This window comes from Xenopus laevis, chromosome 8L (assembly GCF_017654675.1).
Source record: "Xenopus laevis strain J_2021 chromosome 8L, Xenopus_laevis_v10.1, whole genome shotgun sequence".
Classification (NCBI taxonomy): Eukaryota; Metazoa; Chordata; class Amphibia; order Anura; family Pipidae; genus Xenopus; species Xenopus laevis.
This window is the reverse complement of record NC_054385.1, coordinates 69406252-69426961: the sequence shown is the minus strand read 5'-3', so window position 1 is coordinate 69426961 and position 20710 is coordinate 69406252. Positions and strand designations below refer to the sequence as shown.

Here is a 20710-nt window from a genome sequence, read left to right as displayed (position 1 = left end):
CACCTTCTGCATAAACTCTGCAGAAAGTGAAGGTGTAGAAACTCACTACTACTCCATAAAAGAAAATCAGTGTAGGTCCTTCAATGAGACCTCTGTCTGTAATGCTATTTCTAAATATGTACTCTACACAGAATACACAAAACACAATCTGGTGTGTTTGCTTAGCTGGAAAATTTGAAAAGCAAGGTAAAAATCTGGATACATTAAAGTCAATGGGAAGGCAGATTTTCCCTACCTTGTTAAAGAAACTCCTTTCCACTATGCTAGAACTGTTTTTCTTCCAAATTCTTCCAATTTCTCCCAAACACGGCACCCAGTCAGCAGGAGGGCTTCAGTAGCATCAGTTGATGTGGAAGGCAAGAGATGTCTGTTTTTTGAGCAGGTTCACTGAAAGAAGTTCACTCATTCCTAACTATGTGCCCTTTACCAAATATATAAACAGTTACCTGTTTTTGGTTGTATAGAAAGATTTACTGTATTTTTTTCTTTTGTTGTCCTACTATGGCAGATTAAACTAATCTGCATGCCTTTTGGTCCTTGCCTCAATCCACAAGGATCTGACAGTTTGCTACCAATAGGGAAGTTTCTGACTAAACATTTTAATGCAAGGTGAAGCATGATACTTAAAGGACCTCTTTCCTTCCTTCTCTCTATCTCTCTTATTCATTTCATTCATCTTGTCTTCATTTTCCTTCTTCTGTTTTCCCTTTTCATGCCTCTCCTTCTGTTGGGCTTAAAAGTTCTCTAGGGTACTTAGAGTGACCCAACAATCCCATTCTTTGCCATTCTGTGATCCCTGCAGATCAAATCATTATTCTCCATTGCCATATTCACTCTTTAACAAAGTCTCTCTTTCCACCCTTATTTCATCTATACCACCTCCCTTCCTTGCTAAATACAGTTACACGTATTTTGCATACTGCATGTACATGCTTGCAGTTTTATCTAGCGTCTCCTTTCCCTTCAAATTTTCAGATATTGATGAGTGCACTGATTCTACACTTTGCGTGAATGGAGACTGCACCAATACTAGAGGGAGCTATACCTGTATGTGTCGTGAAGGTTATTTGCTGGATTCCTCCAGGAGCAGCTGCATCTGTGAGTGTTACACACTAAACATACCTTTCAATACCACAGACAATTTTGCTGAGAGAAAGTTGTAGGCATGTTGTAGAGCATGTTTTATTTCTTTGTTAGAATGGTGTCACTTCTGGCATGTAGCATTAAAGGAACAGTAACACCAAAAAATTTTAGTATTTTAAAGTAATGAAAATATAATTTCTGTTATCTACTGTGTATCCTGTGCTTGAATGGCTGCCTCCATGGCTAACCGACATCTTGTTTATATAAACTTCAGTAGTCTTTCTGAAACCAACCCACCCGTTTTACCAGTAAATTACATTGTCATTCCTTTAAAACAGTTTCATTTTTTGGTGTTACTGTTCCTTTAATACTGCGATTGCCATTTGATTCACTTCACACAAGTCAGTTCTAATGGAATAATGATATTACAGCCAGGTACTGACTGAAGTTAATTCCAATTTCTAAATTGAGACAGTGTGTGCTAGTCCTCATATCATTTTATTTAAAAAAGAATGGTAGTCCAATATCTGAGAGCAAGAACTGATTAGTTTATAGCACTGCATGTAAGGCCTAACACTGTATAAGTGCAAAGATATAATTTGTCTTCTAACTAAGACATCCTTTGCTTTTAGCACATCATGTAATCTCAGAAGTCAAGGGTCCATGTTTCAGAATCTTACGGGATGAAAAATGCTCCCTCCCCATCCTCCGTAATATCACCAAGCAAATCTGTTGCTGCAGCCGGGTTGGAAAGGCTTGGGGCAAGGGCTGTGAGCAGTGCCCTCCCTTTGGTACAGGTCAGAAAACATAAATACAGCTTTTCTAATAATAACATATCTAGTGGCATAGTTATCACAGTTCATCAGAGGAAAATGTTTACAGCTCTCTATTCACTTATATTGTAGTGATGTGTGGTGTCAGTAAAATCTCAAACCATATTATACTCCTGCAAAACCTTAACCTTAATACACCCCCCAATTCTAACCTTCAAAATTTTATCTTTTTAGGACCTGTGCTAACCTGTACCCATTTTTTCAGCGGGACAATCCCGCTTTTGACAGCTCAACACGCAGTCCCACGATTGTACTGAAAAGTCCCTACTTTCTCTGCACTGAACAGCCAAAAAAGATACAAAGTTTCTAACTTAATTTGCTTCTTGCAGAGAGCCCAGAACAGCCACCAGGTGCAACTAAGATACTTTGTAACAATTTTGAGATAAGCAAATAAGTAATTGTAACAATTTACATAAGGAGGTCCCTTGGGAAAAGTTAGACAGCTTAAAGGGCAATTCACCTTCATTAGCAAAACTGTAATAACTGTAATAAACACAAATATGTTTAAACTTTAATAACCTGCCAAATTTTGTAAAATGAACATAGTTATTAGGGGGTGTGGCCACAAAAATGGGCATGGTCATTATTTCAAAAATGTTGGAAGGTACGCAGAGGGTCCTGCAACTGCTCATTGTGGTGTGTGCAAGTTTATACAGGAACACTGGGGATTATGTGTGCAGGAGATTGTGTGCAGGAGAAGGAAAGCTATTGCCAATAGATTAGCTGCAATAGTGCAAGCTAGAATGCTATATTTATTCTGTAAAATGTTTTACCATACCCGAGTAAAAAGCTCTAAAAGCTCTCTGTTTGTTTAGGATAGCAGCTGCAGTATTAGCTTGGTGTGAAATCAATTCCTGCCTGAGTCTCTCCCTGCTCACTTATAGCTTTGGGCTCAGATTACAGTAAAGAAGGGAGAGGGGGGAAGAGGAGCAAACTGAGCTTGCTCATTCCCGGGGCAAGGAGGTTTAAGCTGAAGGTAGGAAGTCTGATACAGAACCCCATGTGTACACAATAGAAGGAAAGAAATGCAGTGTTTCTTTTGACAGAAAGCATTACTTTGAGGGTTTACTGGTATATTTAGGTGGACCTTTAAGGCTTACGTAGTTTTAACCTTTACTTCTCCTTTAAGGAGCAGTCAAATCTCCTGTGCATCACCAATGTTCTCTGCGGGTTACAGGTTGGGTTGCTACCCGGCCGGTATTTTACCGGCCTAGCCGGTAAAACACCTGCCAAGGCCGGGGCTGGTATTACAAATTTACCGGCAATGTATAAAGGTGGTAACCCTAGTTACAGGTCAACCCACACATCACTATCATATCAGCTATTTAACACTTTCACCCTATGCTTAATACTGTATGCCATAAAATCCTAAGGAATTGAAAAGAGATCTGTGAAATGTTCCTTGGGTAAACTGTGGCAAGCTGCATTCTTGCCCTTTGACATATTATATACATTACCCCAGCATTCTACTATATAGCTTTAAGAGAAAACTAGAACCTAATCTTGCACACACTGAAGGAAAAAATGTCTGCATTTAATAAAAATATAAACAGTTTGTATAAAGTATAAAGTAAGGATAAGCTGACATGCCCCATCAAGGCAGTGTCCTTGCATCAGTCCTAACCTAGTGAAAAAGAGTGTTTTGTTTGGGGGGAGAAAGACCATACCTGCTTTTCGGTTTATTTGGCATGACCTCTTCCAAAGAAACCATTCAGCTTTTCAGCTTATAAACACCTTTGTCTCGCCCTTACATACAGGTCCAGAGATTTGGCAGAGTTAAAAAGTACCAGTTATCTTAAGTTGTCTTATTCAGGGCAAGCTGATGGACTCTAATGAGAATTGAGTCATAGGTCAACAAAAACTGGTTGGCACTCGTGGTATTTTGTCATTTAAGATTCAAGGGACATAGTGAACATTTATAAATTAAGAATAAACTCATTGCACTCATTGCTTTATGGCAAGTTAAGCCAGCCATAGACAGTAAGACCGTTCAATTGTTGTTTTAAGCAAACATTAAGAAAAATCTATGAAAAAACAAGTAGAAAGTGTTTAGTTTGACATTCCACAATTTCTATAAAAAAGTTACTGCATTGTGACTGCAATCCAATGATAACTTCCAAAGATGACACTGACTCTCAGGAATAGTAAAACATCTTTTAATGGTGAATGTCGGTCAATCATTTGTGACTGAAATTTTCAGACTTAAGCAATCAATTTATAGGTCGATATTATCGGGCTGATCGTTTCTCCATCATTAAGTTTACAATAGTCAACGTCAATAGTTTAACGGTACATGACCACCTTAAAACAAAAGCAAGTATTTAATCTTTTTCATTGGATAAAGCTACTCTGATCAATCATTGCTGCTCCCACTTATATGTAGAAACTGAAATATGCAGAACAATAGAAAAGCTAGTAATACATAGCTTAAGGGCTCTTATAGACGAGCGTTTTTACCTGTGCTCCCCTGCGTTCCGTTTTTCTGCGTTCAGCCGCAGGGGAGCGCAGCAATAGACGCATTACATTTTTTCCAATGGGGCTGTACTCACACAGGCACGTGTAGGCGCCGAACGCAGGAAAAATGCAGCATGTTGCGTCTCAACCTGCGTTAGGCGCCTACACGCGCCTGTGTGAGTACAGCCCCATTGGAAAAAATGTAATGCGTCTATTCCTGCGCTCCCCTGCGGCTGAACGCAGAAAAACGGAACGCAGGGGAGCGCAGGTAAAAACGCTCGTTCTATTTGTTCTAGTGTAACTGCATATATAGGATTACTTATTGCTTGATGATGAGAAACTGACTGAATGATCATCATTACAGAGGGATTTAAAGAGGCCTGTCCTGCTGGGCCTGGATATCACTATTCTGCTTCAGACCTGCGTATCAACACCCGGTATGTGGGGCAGGACCAAGCACGGGTGCCTCTCCTTCGACAGCCAGCATCCAGAGGATTTCTATTCACCACTACTAGCCCAATCTACCATGCAGTTACAGGTAAGAGATGGAGGCCCTTGGTGGTCCTAAAATTCCTTTACCCCATTTAGGATGCAAAATGCAACCCAACATTTCAGGAACCATGCCCTTATCCAGAAGACAACTGCTTCTGACCTGTCAGATTTTGGCATGAAAGAAGTGACCTTAGTGCACAATAGTTATATGTTATTAAAATGTATTTTATTTATAAGGCCTATTTAACAATCTGTGTTTAGTAATTTACGCTAACTTGTATTTATCATAGGCCATATCACTGTTGTGGACAGGCAGCAGGATACTGACCAGAGTAAAATAACGACACCAATCCAAAGAGTACCTGCCAGGGAACCAGTATCAGCCAACAGATCTATTTCTGGGCCTGACAGGGTTTCACCATTGCCTGCTCCAGTTCCAACAGAAACACAAAGAGAAGCTCCTACTCAAGGTATGTTCTGGATATGCGATGCCCATGTCGCACTATAAATGGCTAAATAATATCTGTGTCCAAATCAATATATATGTATATTCTGTTGTATGGATGTATTTCAGAATCTAGCGTATGTGAGCTGAATCCACAAATTTGTGGCCCAGGCCGCTGTGTTCCACGTTCGGGCAGTTACACCTGTGTGTGTAATACTGGATACTGGCTGAGCACACAGGGGACACATTGTATTGGTGAGACTGCTCTTTATTTTATACACAATTTTTACTGTTTTATAACCGTAATCAGTTCAGTCTTTTACTGATTAATGAAAATATAATAGGAATCCCAATTTTGCTGTAGTCAGGATACATACGATCCAATGGCAACAATCTACAGATCCATTTATTGTTAGATATTTTGGCTAATGTAGGGAGTTGCAGTTCTGCAGTAGTCGGACAGCAATCCCCCACCCACTAGCAAACCAGTTCGGGCTCCAACTCACTAGTTAGGCACTATGAGTCAATTGCAAACAGATATTAAAAAATAACTTTTAATAGGACCGTTAAAAAGACTAGGATCAAAAAACACACTGGGCAAGTGCCCACACAGCACACCAACATGAAAACATACTCACTCCTCCTTACATCAGGTGTGGGACCAGTGTCCCTATAAAACATATAGTTAAAATAGAATGACAAAGCATAGGTGGACCAGTGGTAGTTATTTAAAGCGGTAAGTCTATACAGTTAGAGGGTCACCACCTGACCACACATAGTTATGCTTAGAGACGGACCCCAGAGCCCTCCCTTCCAAGTAGTACCCCACGCACCACAAATTTCTACCTGTCTACGTGGGGAGCAAATGGGAGCTAGTCCCCCACCGTCCACCTATGCCACCTATGCTTTTAGTTTTTTTCAAACCTGCGGGAGTCCTCCAACTCTTTCTCAATTGAATTTGGCTCCTACCGCTTTCTATATTGATATTTTGGCTGATGTCAGATATTAGAACAAGTGCATAATACAAAATATGCATGCTATCCTGCATGTTTTTCTACCCATGATGCACAGCCATTTAACAAAAATACAGCATAATTATGGGTGCTGGCAAAGATGGGTGCACTGCGCTTTGCATGTAATATACCAGAGTGGATTGTGGTTGTGTCAGTATGGGTTGATACTGGTGCTAATTACATATGTCCCACACCCAACGTGCTAGATTTGTCTGCTTTACTGATTCAGGTGCAAAGTACAGTGTACACAGACATATTGAATTAAAACCTGCCATAAGGAAGTGGTATTTTCCAGGTTTTCTTGTGTTAATTCAATATGTCTGTGTATATAGTACTTTGCACCTGAATCAGCAAAGCAGACACATCTAGCAAATTAGTGCAAGGTGAAAGTATAAAGGAAGGTTTTTTCATACAAGTACCTTTTCAAATTGATGTTATTTTGCTTCTACATTTGCACTTTGCAGTGCACCTTAAAGGAACAGTTCAGTTTGAAAATAAAAACTGTAAATAGACTGTACAAAATAAAAAATGTGTCTAATATAGTTAGCTAGCCAAAAATGTAATGTATAAAGGCTCGAGTGACTGGATGTCTAACATAATAGCCAGAACACTACTTCCTGCTTTTCAGCTCTATAACTCTGATCTAGTCAGCGACTTGAAGTGGGGCCACATGGCATGGGACATTTCTGCTCTGTGAGTTTGTAATTGACCCTCAGCATTCAGCTTGGATTCAAAAGCAACAGTTGTAACCCATGTGGTTCCCCCTCAAGTCTCTGATTGGTTACTGCCTGGTAACCAGGGTAATCAAGCTAAAGGAGGAACCGGCACACAGGAGCATATGCAAATGGGGTTAACCCCTTACGTGTTTATTTACGTCAAAATGATGCATAACGTTTCGGGGGCTGGCCCCTTCGTCGGGTGATGTGGCAGACTGTCTGTACAGCCCTTAAATAGCCTAATAGGCCCTCGCACCGTGAAGAAAAAAACAAAAAAAACTACAATATATACAAAAGTCCAAAATACACCGAAAAAGTCCAGCATGGTGAAAGAAAATTGTTAACTTGCACTTGCTAACTTAAATAACAAGCATATAGCATATCTCAGGGTACAAATTTTTACCTACTGAAGTTTATTCATATTCAGTTGCTATATGCAAAGCAAAGGGATACAAATTTAAATATTTGGTCTAACACAGACAATGGGACAAACCAGGGTAATCAGTCAGTGTAAACCAAGTGAGGTGAAAAGCAGGAAGTAGTGTTCTGGCTATTATGTTACACATCCAGTCACTCCGGCCCTTATATATTACATTTTTGGCTAATTAACTATATTAGAAATATTTTTTATTTTGCACATCTATTTACCCGGTTTTTATTTTTACACTGAACAATTCCTTTAAGAAGCCATATTTTGCTTTTGTACAGGGAAGATATATCAGAGATAGTCATTCAGTAGATCCCAGAATCCAAGGGAAAAAGCCCGTAACTGTAGCTCTCATTAACTGAAGAATAAGCACTGCTAAATAAACTTCTACTGGTGCTCATTAATCCCCGTCACCTTCAAGCCAATACAAATAAAAGGTGAAGGAATATCATACTGATTTTTGGGGAGAATAGCACCTTACAGCATGTATTGAAAATCAGAATACAAGCAAATCTAAGCATTCAGTGGCTTAAGGATAGCAATTGCATATGACATGACCATTTACTCTTATCAACTTTGCCATTCTGTACCGATTTTTTTCTAGTGGTATTGACACCTTAAATAGATTAAATCCAGTATTGGGGATTTTAGCCCCAAATGTACTAAATACAGTGAGAAATATTTATTCAAATGTTTCAAAATGAAATGTTGGTAATTGGTAATAATGTACAGCTGAAGAACCAGCTGTACACCAAAGCTAACTTCATAGTTTACTTGCCATGTGCCTTCATGCACATACTCAACTCACTTTGTTCCTACTCGAAACAGACATGGATGAATGCAGACAGAGACCAAGTCTTTGCACCAATGGGCGCTGTGAGAATACTGTGGGCAGCTACCGCTGTGCTTGTTCTGCTGGATTCAGTACTAACCCACAGGGCACAGACTGTACAGGTCAGACAAATCATTCAGTTGTTTCTTTAATGCTCTTCATTCAATATATATATTGAGTACCGAGATTCAATGTCCAAGGTGCTTTGAGTTGTGGGCGTTTGGGGTTTGCCAGGGGAGACCTTTTTAATTTAACTAAATCCTTTGCAGGAGACTAACCATAATCCAAATAATTAGTGATGTACAAGTGGTTTTGCTTCACTAGACATTATGTCATAAAAGATAAAAGGTATAATTCTGCTTTAAAACAAGCTTTTGCAAATTGTTTACAAACTTTTCCAAAAAAAGAATTTGTTTTCTAGTGAAACACAGGTCTATTTATTTACCCTATTATCGGATACCCACAAAAAATGCTATAGAAAGTCTGCTTTATTAGTAAGATAGGGAATCTGGGTTTGCACTATATTGTTTGAATTTTCTTTTCAGACATTGACGAATGCAGGACTGAACAGCACCTCTGTGATAATGGCCGCTGTGAAAACATGCCAGGAAGCTACCGCTGTATCTGTTCTCCAGGTTTTACCCTGAACCCCCAGGGCAAATCTTGCATAGGTAATGAGTCCATTGACAACAACATGTACAGTTATTAAAGTAATAACAGCAGTGCCTCAGGGCCAGCATGTAATAATAACAGGAACAATGTTTACAAATATTCTTTGCTAAGGCACTGTATACTAATGGAAGTGCCATGTTTTTAGGACAGTCCTCACTGGGGTCAAAATGTTCTGCTGATGGTGACACATCTATAGGCCTGCCTTTTTTTGGACCAAAGTAAACTAATGACACATGTCGGTCTTTTCCACCTTGAAAGGGAAGTTCACCTTTAAGTTAAATTTTAGTATGTTATCGAATGTTCTATACAAATTACTGGCAGTGTACAGTAGGGATGCAACAAATCTGGTACTTAGTTCAGGATTTGACTAAATCCAAGCACTTTTGCAGGATTTGGATCAGTGGCGTAACTAGATATTACTGGGCCCCACAGCAAATAATTTTTCAGGCCCCCAAAATGTTTAGAGGTTGACTTGTTTCTCCAATATTTATTGAAATTGTATATGAATTAGGGCCTCATGGGGCCCCTATACCTCCTGGGCCCCCCTGCAGCCGCAGGGTCTGTTTCCTCTATAGTTACGCCCCTGATTTGGATCAGTGTTCACTGTTCAGCCAAACCAAATCCAATTTCACAGATAAGGCAATTCCTTTATTTTATTCACATTTAAATATGCAGACTAGGTTCAAATTTGGTATTCAGCCAAAACTTTTGCGCATGATTAAGTATAAGTGTGAATCAAAAAATTAGGGATCTGGTAACTCCCTAGTAAAAGAGTACAGTAACCCTATCACCCTATCTCCCCATCTTTTAATTTAGCATATGTATTATGCATCTCACTCTCCACTACCTGTCACTCTTCATGCTGAGGTCTGGGTCAAATTTTGATTAACAGCTAGGCCTAATATGTCTTTTAGGGGGGGCTCCCTTTCTTAGCAGAATAACAAATAACCAACTACAGCACAAACAAAAGGCAACAAAATAACAGGCTCTGGCAAACACTCTGCACACAGAGAAACAAGATTTCCTTCACAGCCGGTTATTTCTAAAGAGTGAGCACCTTGTTTAAAGGTTGTATTATACCTGTCAATCAAAAACTGACTTCTCCTACTGCATGAAGACAGAATGAAGGGGGAGAGTGAAGAGTAACTTGATTATTTCATAAACAGTACAGAATTTTTAATATTATATTAGATTATATTTAGATCATTTCTTATTCCAGCTAGATTAATTTTATATTACATTACATTATAAATTATAAACAATGTACAGTATATGCATCAGTAAATACATACGTTGGGTTTGCACAGAATGTAAAAGACTGGTAAAACTTTAGTGCTTTGATCTCTGGTGTTAGGTATTCTGCTTTTTCCTTCCTATACAATTATAGCTCAACTGAATCTACATTATTACATCAGATATTTTTCTAGGCAGTCCCTGGAATAGCTTATATTATAAAGAGTAATAATTAACAAGTTATGGTATTAATGATAATACGACTATATCAGACCTAAAATAGCCTACTAGATACACCATATCGGTGTAATGTAATTAAAGCCACACAATTTGCACCAAGTCCAGTAATCCTTAGAAACCAATCAGATGTTTGCTTTCAAACAGTTGATGAGTAAAGGTTATTGACTGATTTGTTGCTGTGGGTTACTACACCTGGGGGATACTATGGGGCAAATTTACTTACCTCCGAAGATGCGCCAGCGTTGACTTCGCCGCACTTCGCCAGTCGTAGATTCGCCAGGGCTGCGTAAATTCACGAAGTTGCGCACAAGTTACCAATCGTTTGCGAAGTTGCACTAGCGATGTTACGATCAGCAGTTTGAAGTTACGATAGTGATTGCAAATTTGCATACGGCGTGCAGTTAAAGTACAATGACCGTATATACAGTATGCAGCAGCAAAGACATTACACTACACAAGCCTGGGAAACCTTCATAAAATAAAATAACGCCAGCATTTTTTGTCAACTTTTTTTAAGCAAGTCCTATCTACTCTATTGCACTTCGCCTGGTCTGAGGTGGCGAAGTAAAGTCTGGCACAAGAGGTAATGTTCACGAAAATTCGCAACGTAGTGAATTATCGTTGTTACGCCCCTTCGCCATAGGGCAACTTCGCCTGGCGTAAGGGTGCGAAGTAGCGATAGAGTAGGTCCACTTCGCTAGCGAATTTACGCCAGCAGCCGTTTGTAAATCAGCAAAGTATCAAAATGACGTCACGATGGTGAATTTTCGCTACCGTTAGCCACTTCGCCCTTTAGTAAATTTGCCCCTATGACTTTACCCCATGCATGGAGGGGTTGAACTTGATGGACTTTGTCTTTTTTCAAGCCAATTTAACTATGTAACATCACCCCATGCATCTTCTTGTGCAGCAAACAAACAATACAGTGCAGTACAGTGCCTATACTTCCAAAAGACTTTTTCTGTATACAACTGGAATCTATAGTAATGAACACTGTAATTTACAGAAACTCTGTTTTGTACTAATACTCCTCTCTTTTGTACTGAAGACATTGATGAATGTCGACTTAGTCCAAGGCGCTTCTGCTTGAGTGGCCAATGTGAAAATACTCCTGGGAGCTTCCTTTGCATTTGTCCAGCAGGGTATACTGCCAATCCACAAGGCACAGACTGCCAAGGTAAGCAACACTGCCCCACCTAGACCTTCCTATGTAAATCAGTAATAAGTCAGTTTAAGCCCTTTATCCTCTACTAACCCCAATAAAAAAGGAACATTATAAATACATTTATTATATTTATTTAACCAGTAAGAAAAAAATAGAAACCCTCAAAACTTACATTTTGATGAGTGGGTGGCTTGCTTGTCCCCTGTGATTTTTCTCTCTCTTCAGACATTGAAAGTTGCTTTGCCTTTTGAAAAGTATTTTAGCACGTATTCCCTTAGTCATGGACAGGTTCTCTCACTTTAACTCTAAATTTAAACTAAAAGGCATTCTGCTCGAGTTTTGAAGCTCATCAGTAACTTTCAATGGCCTTCAAACAACAGTAGGGAAATTATCATATGTGCATTTTGAAACCAAAAACTATGCTTACAAATCCTCTTCTAGACACTGATGAATGTCGTCAGACTCCTCGGATATGTGGATCTGGTAGATGTCAGAACACTCCCGGCAGTTTCCGTTGCTCATGTCCAATCGGATACAGGCTGACACCACAGGGCAATGACTGTATTGGTAAGGAGAGACACCTCTATTTTATTTTTTGGCATATAGCATAGATAAAAGTCCATCCTAATATTGTAGGCAATATTGAATAATATATGGTGCTGGTTTCTCTTAGGGCTAAAAGTTAATACTTTTAATAATGGCCCCTATATCGGACCTCCCTATAGATCTGCTATGGTTCATGTCTATGTTTCAAATTAGGGGTGGGCATGTCCTAATGGCCCTTACCAGAAGCACAGTAGGAGGGAGATAGCCAAGCACAGCACAGCAGTCGCACCAGCAAAGACAGGCTTCATTTCCTTATCAGGTCAGCCTAGTTGCTGATTGGTTTCTATCCTACAGTACAGTGTGCTGAGTGCCACTGGCTCCCCTGCACAGCCTGGGAAAGGAGGCAGCAGGAACAGTAGAACAGATGGGATGGATTAGTAGGGTGTTTGTAGAAATGTTCAATAATGCATCTGAAATCACCACTTTTCTAAGCACATTCCTTCTATAGTATAATGCACTGGCACATTCTGTTTCTTTTTTTACATAATATGCCTCCTTTAATGCAACAATTATGCTATGGTACAAAATATTCTCAGGTTATGGTGCAATAGTTTGGGGCCGAAGCCCAAGCTGCTGGGGACTTATGCCACACTAACCATAAGCAAATATAAACATGGCCTGTCCAGTTGTCCTACACCATACACAAATGATCAGTTAATTGAATATACAGTATGTCTCATACAGTGACTGGCCAGCCTACTAATTCATAATTAAAAATAAATTGTTCACAAAATTCATTAAATGAGCTAACAGATTGTAATAAACATAGTAAATAGTACATAGTAAATAGACTCATCAATTAAGCAGTATCTATTATAATATACGTCTATATACGGCTAAAAGGACTTGTAGTAGTAGTTTTGTCTCATGGAGTGTGTATGTATATATAGTATAATATCTGTACAAGTAATGTACAATGAACAATCATATTTTTAAATATTGCTTTTCTCTTCAGATATAAATGAATGTGAGAATCCTGGAGCCTGCGCTGGACAGGAGTGTCTAAATACACCTGGATCCTTCCAATGTCGGCAGTGTCGTAGTGGATATAAGCTGCAGAACCGGCGTTGTGTGGGTAAGTTGCAACTTCTACTTTCCATTTCTACTGAAACATACTGTGAACAGCAATGATTACCATTCCCTTTCTTCTAGACATTAATGAGTGTCAAACAGAGTCTGCTTGTGGGCTTCATGGAAAATGTATTAACACAGAGGGCTCCTTTGAATGCGAGTGTCATCCAGGATATCGCCTTAATGACAGAAACCGCTGTACAGGTCAGACTACATTGCTAAGGAAATAACTGTAGTTCTAATCCATACCCTTCTCTAACTGACTGTATCCAATCCCCTGCTCCATCTCCCATAAAGGTTACAGATTAACCTCTTCATCACACTACCCTATGTACATCCCTAGTCCACTATTCTCCAACCTCCCTCACTAGATGCATAGTTCAGCTTTCTTCCAACCACTTACCTCAGCTGAATATTTCATGGCATCTTCTCCCTATTCTAAGGCCCATGGGAAAAACGGAGGATAAGCTCCCAAACAAAAATGTTGTGCAGTTTAACATAGCTATTCATCCTTAATTTCTTTTCTGACTTAATACAATAGGCCTGTGTTGTATTAGCCTATCATCAAACAGAATGTTTTCTGGCTTGGAAAATATGTGTTTGAATCACTTATTTACATGCACAGTGTGCACCTGGGAGCAAAGATTTGGATAAGTGTTAGTGTTCAGCACTGAGCACTATTAGTCCACAAGGCAGAAAAGTGTTTGATTGATCAAAGTAAAGCAAATTCAGTCATTAACACACATGCACTATATGGCCAAAAGCATCTAAACATGTTCATTGTTGGAACATTCACTGCCATTCACTTACACAATGTTTCTAGAGGCAGTCGGCACAAGAATTATTCATAGGCAGCGTGGGGTTTAATGAGTGATCTGAGGCAACCAAACTTAACATAACCATGTATGATGCCAAGCATTGTCTGGAAAATTAAAATACAGCACTCTGGAGCAGAGAAAAAGTATCCCCTGGAGTGATAGATGATATTTCACCATCTGGCAAACTGAGGGTCTGGGTTTGACAGATGCCAGGAGAACACCACTTGCCTAAATGCATAATATTGATGGTACCGTTTTGATAAACCACCATTAGCAGGGAATCCTTGTGGATATCCTTGTTTGATCCATAATAAATCTCATGCTCCAATCACAGAAAAAGGGCACTCAGACAAACCACAAAGGTCACCAAAAAATGTTTTTTTAAAAAAAACTTTTCTATTCTTTTCTATTGCCTTACACATTTTGTGCTCCACAAGCACTTAGTCAGAGGCTAAAGGAGACCAACAAAAAGTAGCCATTACATCCACCAATAACAACACAGATAGAAAAAAAGCTTTATCTGTGTTTTTTTTAGTGGACGTTTGTGTAGATAGATTTTGGTCACATTTAGCCTGTTACTAAGTGCCCATGGAGCAAAAAAAAAACGGTAAGGCGATTGATATGTTGTTAAAAAAAAGTTTCTTTGTTTTAAACGTATTTTTTTGTGATTTTCGTGGTTTGTGCCTAACTCCCCTTTTTCTGTGCTTAGAGTATACAATTTTTCGGCAGCCATGCTGGGGGTCTGAGGTTGGGGCACCAGGACCACATTATATTTTTTCATAATTTTTATTTTCACTATGGTACTGTGTTTTATGTTTCTTTCATAGTTTATTTTTGCATGCTTTAATAAATCTCATGAAAATGAAAATTTATTTTTCGCACTCAGTAAATTACTTCATATAATCACTTAATTAAATCATTAATTAATCATTGGAGTACCATGAATTGAATTAATTAATTGAGGTTTTTTAATTGCATCATACAAAAAAGTGATAAATACAATACAAAATTAATTCATAAATATATAATTAATTCACCAAAATTCATGTGTATACAATCCATTTCATGTTGGCACCAATTTTTTTAAAAACACTAATTATAGCAGCTTTCTCATTAATTAAAATAATAATGAGGCATTAAGGAGAAAAAATGAACACATCATCTTATTTGGAATTCCTTATTATTTAAATGATTATTGTCCAAATTACTGAACGATGTTTTATCAAAGTCACAGTACAGTGCTTGTTCAATGGTTCAAACCATTAGGCCAAAGTGTATTTAATTCATAAATCCACCTTAATTCCTTTTGAAGCAATTTCCTATCAATTTCTCCTCCCCAGATGCTCAATGAAACTTGTTCAATTCCAAACATCTTTAGATTTTTTAAGTCTCCACCATGCACATTTCTAAAATGTCTTGCCACCGAGCTTTTTTGTACATTACGATTAATATCACTGATATGTTTAAGGATACGTTTACCCAAAGGCCTAAAGGTTTTCCCGACATATCGCATAGGGCAACTGCATTCTATAACATACACAACAGCAGTGGTTTGACAATTTATGAAATTATTTATCTTATAATTTTTTTTATTTTGTAAATGTGTGAAATAAATCTCACCCTAATTGTATCTTGTCCTTCGTTATTAATCTGCCACCCAAGAATAAGCAGAGTTTTTAAAGGGCTATGATTTGTAAAATGAGCAAATGGACCAGTATGCAGCCACCTTCTATATTTCTTTTTTCCCCTCATGTTTTTTTTCAGATATTAATGAATGTCTGGAAGGAGAGTTCTGTTTTCCACGTGGAGAGTGCCAGAATACAGAGGGTTCTTACACATGTGTATGTGCAGAGGGATATGTCACTACTCCCGATGGTGCTTCCTGTGTTGGTAGGTTTTTACAAAACACCCACTAAGTATTCAATGGGTGTACAAGTAGGGTTGCCACCCGGCAGGTATTTTACCATCTTATTGGTTGCTATGGGTTACTGCGCCTGTGCAAACATTGTGTCTTTTAAGAAGGTGGTATTAAAGGAGCTTGTTAGCACTTCCTCGTATATGACTGCACTTGTATACATTAGCCAATGTGTACGGATGTTTGTGTTTATTGGGGTGAAACATGCACTGCCACTGTATATGAAAAACTATTCTATATAACTGTGAGGCAAAGGAGGAGAAAATATATGAACTGAGCATTTTTTTTCTTTTTACTTGTCAGATAAGGATGAATGCCAACAGGGTACTCTTTGCCAAGGGGGGAGATGTACCAACACACAAGGGTCATTCCAGTGCCAATGTCCTACTGGCTTCAGAGCCACTTCCAACAAAGCAGCCTGCACAGGTGAGACAAAGGAAATAGAACATACTTGGAATCATTTACCAAGACCCCAGACAGAAGTACAATAGCACCACACTGGCCTTTGATACAATACACACAGTTGGCCTCAAGTCCCTTGTAAAAGCTATGTGCCTATACTTAGGGGCCTATTTTATCATGCTGTGTAAAACATTGGAGACAAACATCACTGGTGGGGTTGCCCATAACAACCAATCTGATTTTTGCTTTTGTTTTCTAACTTGTAGGTGACTGTTGAAATCTAATTGGTGATTGGTTGCTATGGGCAACATAACCAGTAATGTTTTACTCCCATGTTTTACAATGCATGATAAATAGGCTCCTTAGACTTAACTGGGCATGCCCACCAAATGACACCCTATTAGGCCAGCAGTATTAGCTGTGATTGGCCCCTGTTCTGCATTTACAACAGGGGCTGTTCCTTTCTGGCTTACAAAGATGGCAGTTAAGAATTCCAAATTGTTAGTCTTATACACATGGAAGATCACAGACCGCCCAACTGTAACCATCACAGCTGTACCCACATGTACCAGTGACCAGCGGTAGCAGTGCCCAACCCTGGCACCATCCACAGACAGATGTGCACGCTGGCTAACATTGAATTGGAATAAAGAGCCGCATTCCCTAAAGGAGTTTTGTGTGAGCCCCATTTTCATCATAGGGGTTAATTCTTGGCGTCTTTATCCACACATTAGTCCAGTGTGGCAATAGTCTTAGGAGGCACTGAAAAGTAGGCAGCCCTATACAGGGGGTGCATGAAGGGCTCTGTGCACGAAATTCAGTGCAGAGACTTGTGGCAATTCTTCTACCTGCAGGGAACAAAGTGCAAAAAACATAGCGGATTGTGTCTGTTTTTTTTGCACTTTTCATTATGCCCTGCAGGAAGTACATGAGCCCTAATAATGATTAGAGTCAGCCATGAAGTGTGTATAGCAAATTCCTTACAAGTCTTTATTGTCTATTGGTTGGGAATTTATCTAAATTTAACAACTGCTTTTTTTTTTATAACTGTTTATTTGTGAAAGTTATAAGCATTCATCAACAAATGAATAAAATCATAAAGATACATTATCATTCCTATGGTAGTTTAGTAAGAAATTTTTCCCATGGTGGCTATATGGATGTATGGCGATCAAGTTTGTCCTCCAAGAAGGCAGATAAATAATGCACAGACTGGATAAATTTAAGCCTATTAATAACATGTAAGATAGGGAGCCAACCAATGAAGAGCTATAATCCAACGTGCAACTGCTAGTATTTGGGATATGGAGCTAGTTTAGGGTAGGGTTGGGACTTAGTGCTGACTCCATGGATGGTTCAATGGTCACCTCCATTATCTGAGAAGCCATTTTGTACACTTCGGTCCATAATGCTGATACAATGGGGCAATGCCACCAGGCATGAAGATAATCTCCCCCTGTCGTGCATCCCCTGAAGCAAGTGGATGGGAAGTTTGGGTTAATGGCATGTTTACAATTAGGTGTAAGGTACCAACGAAACAACACTTTGTACACAGTTTCCTTAACCCCTACATTAACACCTGCTTTTTTAAACAAATCCAAGAAAAGAGGCGCCTGCTCCTCCACTCTACAATGATAGAAACAATGATAGAAAAATACATCCAAGAAGAACCACAGAAACTAAATTTTTATGCCTTTCTCCTAGATATTGATGAGTGTCAGGAAAGAGGAACTTCCCTTTGTGGCGCACAGAGCTGTGAAAATACTTTGGGCTCTTACAGGTGCATTGCACAATGTGATACAGGATACAGGCTGACAGCATCCGGTGACTGTGAAGGTACAGAGTGAAGAGTGCTACGCATGTCTCTCTGAGCTAAAAGAGTCTCATGGAAAACATATATGTGGCTCTCCAGTAACCTAAGTAGATCTGCACATATGACCCTGTAAGCAGGGTACCTACAGTGTTGTCTAAATACTTTATGCTGCAGAATATGTCATAGTTCTAGATTTATAATCATGGTTTTCAAAATGCAGCCAGTTACAAGGTCATTGTGATGAAATAGTTTATAGAAAATCAATGAAACTCTTCATTTTACATCTTCTGCTTACAGATATCAACGAATGTGCAAATTCTACAATATGTGGAGACAATGCAGTATGTCAGAATCTTTTAGGTTCCTACCGCTGCACTTGTAACTGGGGCCATGAGATGTCCAGTGAGGGCCAGCACTGCATCGGTATGTGATTTATTTCTAGGTCATGTTGGATTAGAATATACAAGTAGTGAAGTTTATGGGGATCACAGTGAGATTTGCAGTATAAATGCAGGCCACTCCAGAGTGATGGAAAAACACAGTCCATTTATTTTTCAACTCAAACAGGATTTTTTCAGCAACCAAAAGTCCAAAGTGAAACAAACAGCTTACTTCAGCAGTTCTAGCGTTTGGTACACCAGGAGACAAAACAGGCTGGTCTGCTGGGGAATATAAGAGCAGGATAATCTTCCTTATTATCAGACCCAAAACTCCTGTCTCCTTTCCATTCAGTAGGTATAGCACAGGCAGCTCCCATGTGCCGCTTCTACTCACACACTACACACCTGCTGCTCACTGCTTTAACACCCCTTGGCTGTCCAGCCCACCCTCTGGCTGGTTAACTCTCTGGTCCCTCTTAAATGGATGGCTCAGAACCTAAAGACGGGGGATACATATCTGCCATCCATGATATATCCCCTCTGGCTTGTAAAAAGTGTTAATTCAATAGAAAAAGTATATAGTTTACATGCCTAAAAAAGTATAACCATATTTTTAGGACATTAGGAAATTTACCTTGTTTTACAGTAGAAAAAGGTATTACAAATAAATCATCTTGTTCTCTTATTCTATGTCTTTATTTCCAGATGTTGATGAATGTTTAGAATATGGAAGATCTATCTGTGGGAATAAACGTTGTGAAAATACTCCAGGAACCTATAGATGTATTAGTGACTGTGAGCCCGGTTACCTGTTATCACCTTCAGGAGACTGCACAGGTGATGGATATAAAATGTTGCCCTAGCAGTTATAATTGTTATTACCATGTATTTATATTGTATAGCCCCAAGAGTGCTTTAAAGAGAATGTTCAAAATGAATTTCAGTCCCTGCCCAAAGGGAGCCTACAGTTTCCCATTCACACAGGGGCAATTCTAGGACAAGAGCCACCCTGAGGTGACTCCTGCGATGCTGCCCTCCCTCACCCTCCAGCGCTAACCTTTCCTGTGCTGGAGATGGTCTGGTCCATCACTAGTGCAGAGAGTGCAATTGCGCCTACTAGAAGAGCCTGCTCTTAAAGAGATACTGACATCAGAAAATAACCTTTTTTATTATCTATCATAACAATGTCTTTGAATGTTATTTATAATTTTGCCATAAAAGTATTTGCCTGATGCTTTTACATTACCTTTCTTACTACCCTGTTCCTCTATGAGGGGGCTGTCACATTTGTGCAGCAGTAGCCCGTTAGCATTAGAAACGCTGACAGGTTAAGAAGAGACAGTCAGGTAGGCAAAACAGTCAGGTTTAGGAACTTCAAGTGACAATTACTTACAAAAGCAGAACTACCAGTGAAAAACGATCAACATGACCTACAGGTAACTTTTGATGTAGATTAATATTTTGAAAATAAATTTTTTTGTATTAGTATCTTTTTAAAGTTACATGGAGTGGCTTTTTGCTGCCCCTGGGTAACTAATGGGGTGCTGCCTTCTGAGGCGAGTTTCTCAAGTCACCACATTGCAGGAGTGCCCTTGTTCACACACTAGTCAATTTGATCGGAAACTAATTATCTTACCAGTATATTTTTGGGGTGTTGGACAAAACCAGAGTGTCTAGAGGAAAGCCAAACTTACATGGAAAAAACATACAACTCCCTTGTAAACAGCATGCATGACAATTATAGCAGAGATACTTTAACAAAATGCCTACATTATTTTCGTCTGTCAGATATCAATGAGTGTCTGAACACAACTGTCTGTGGTGACCATGCAACTTGCCACAATCTGGCAGGGACCTATCAATGCCTGTGTGACCAAGGCTATGAGGGGGCAAGGGGTGAACGCCACTGTGTAGGTGAGTAATTTAACCCTTTAAGAGATGCAGAGACATATTTATTAAAAATGTGAAAAAAAGAACCACATGGCATTTTCAACACTCTCTAATCACTTGTATAGGAATTATATTTATTAGTGGGTTAAAGTAAGTATTCACCACTTAATAAAAAAAAATCCCATACAAATGAACAAAAGGCATTAAGAT

The 20710-nt window shown here is 39.1% G+C and overlaps 1 protein-coding gene across 3 annotated transcripts in view; it reads left to right on the top strand.

The window, feature by feature from the left end:
• ltbp4.L (latent transforming growth factor beta binding protein 4 L homeolog) overlaps positions 1-20710 on the top strand; it is a 77651-nt gene that overhangs the window by 44078 nt on the left and 12863 nt on the right. For 2 of the 3 annotated variants that reach the window (XM_041572931.1, XM_018230227.2), the window contains 17 exons: positions 976-1098; positions 1716-1880; positions 4735-4908; positions 5153-5332; positions 5437-5562; positions 8292-8417; positions 8841-8966; positions 11489-11617; positions 12047-12172; positions 13167-13286; positions 13364-13486; positions 15865-15990; positions 16319-16441; positions 18122-18253; positions 18528-18653; positions 19316-19447; positions 20399-20524. In XM_041572931.1, the coding sequence (XP_041428865.1) occupies positions 976-1098; positions 1716-1880; positions 4735-4908; positions 5153-5332; positions 5437-5562; positions 8292-8417; positions 8841-8966; positions 11489-11617; positions 12047-12172; positions 13167-13286; positions 13364-13486; positions 15865-15990; positions 16319-16441; positions 18122-18253; positions 18528-18653; positions 19316-19447; positions 20399-20524 (2283 nt within the window). The remainder of the gene's footprint in view (positions 1-975; positions 1099-1715; positions 1881-4734; positions 4909-5152; positions 5333-5436; positions 5563-8291; positions 8418-8840; positions 8967-11488; positions 11618-12046; positions 12173-13166; positions 13287-13363; positions 13487-15864; positions 15991-16318; positions 16442-18121; positions 18254-18527; positions 18654-19315; positions 19448-20398; positions 20525-20710) is intronic. The other variant, XM_041572932.1, reaches the window with a different exon arrangement.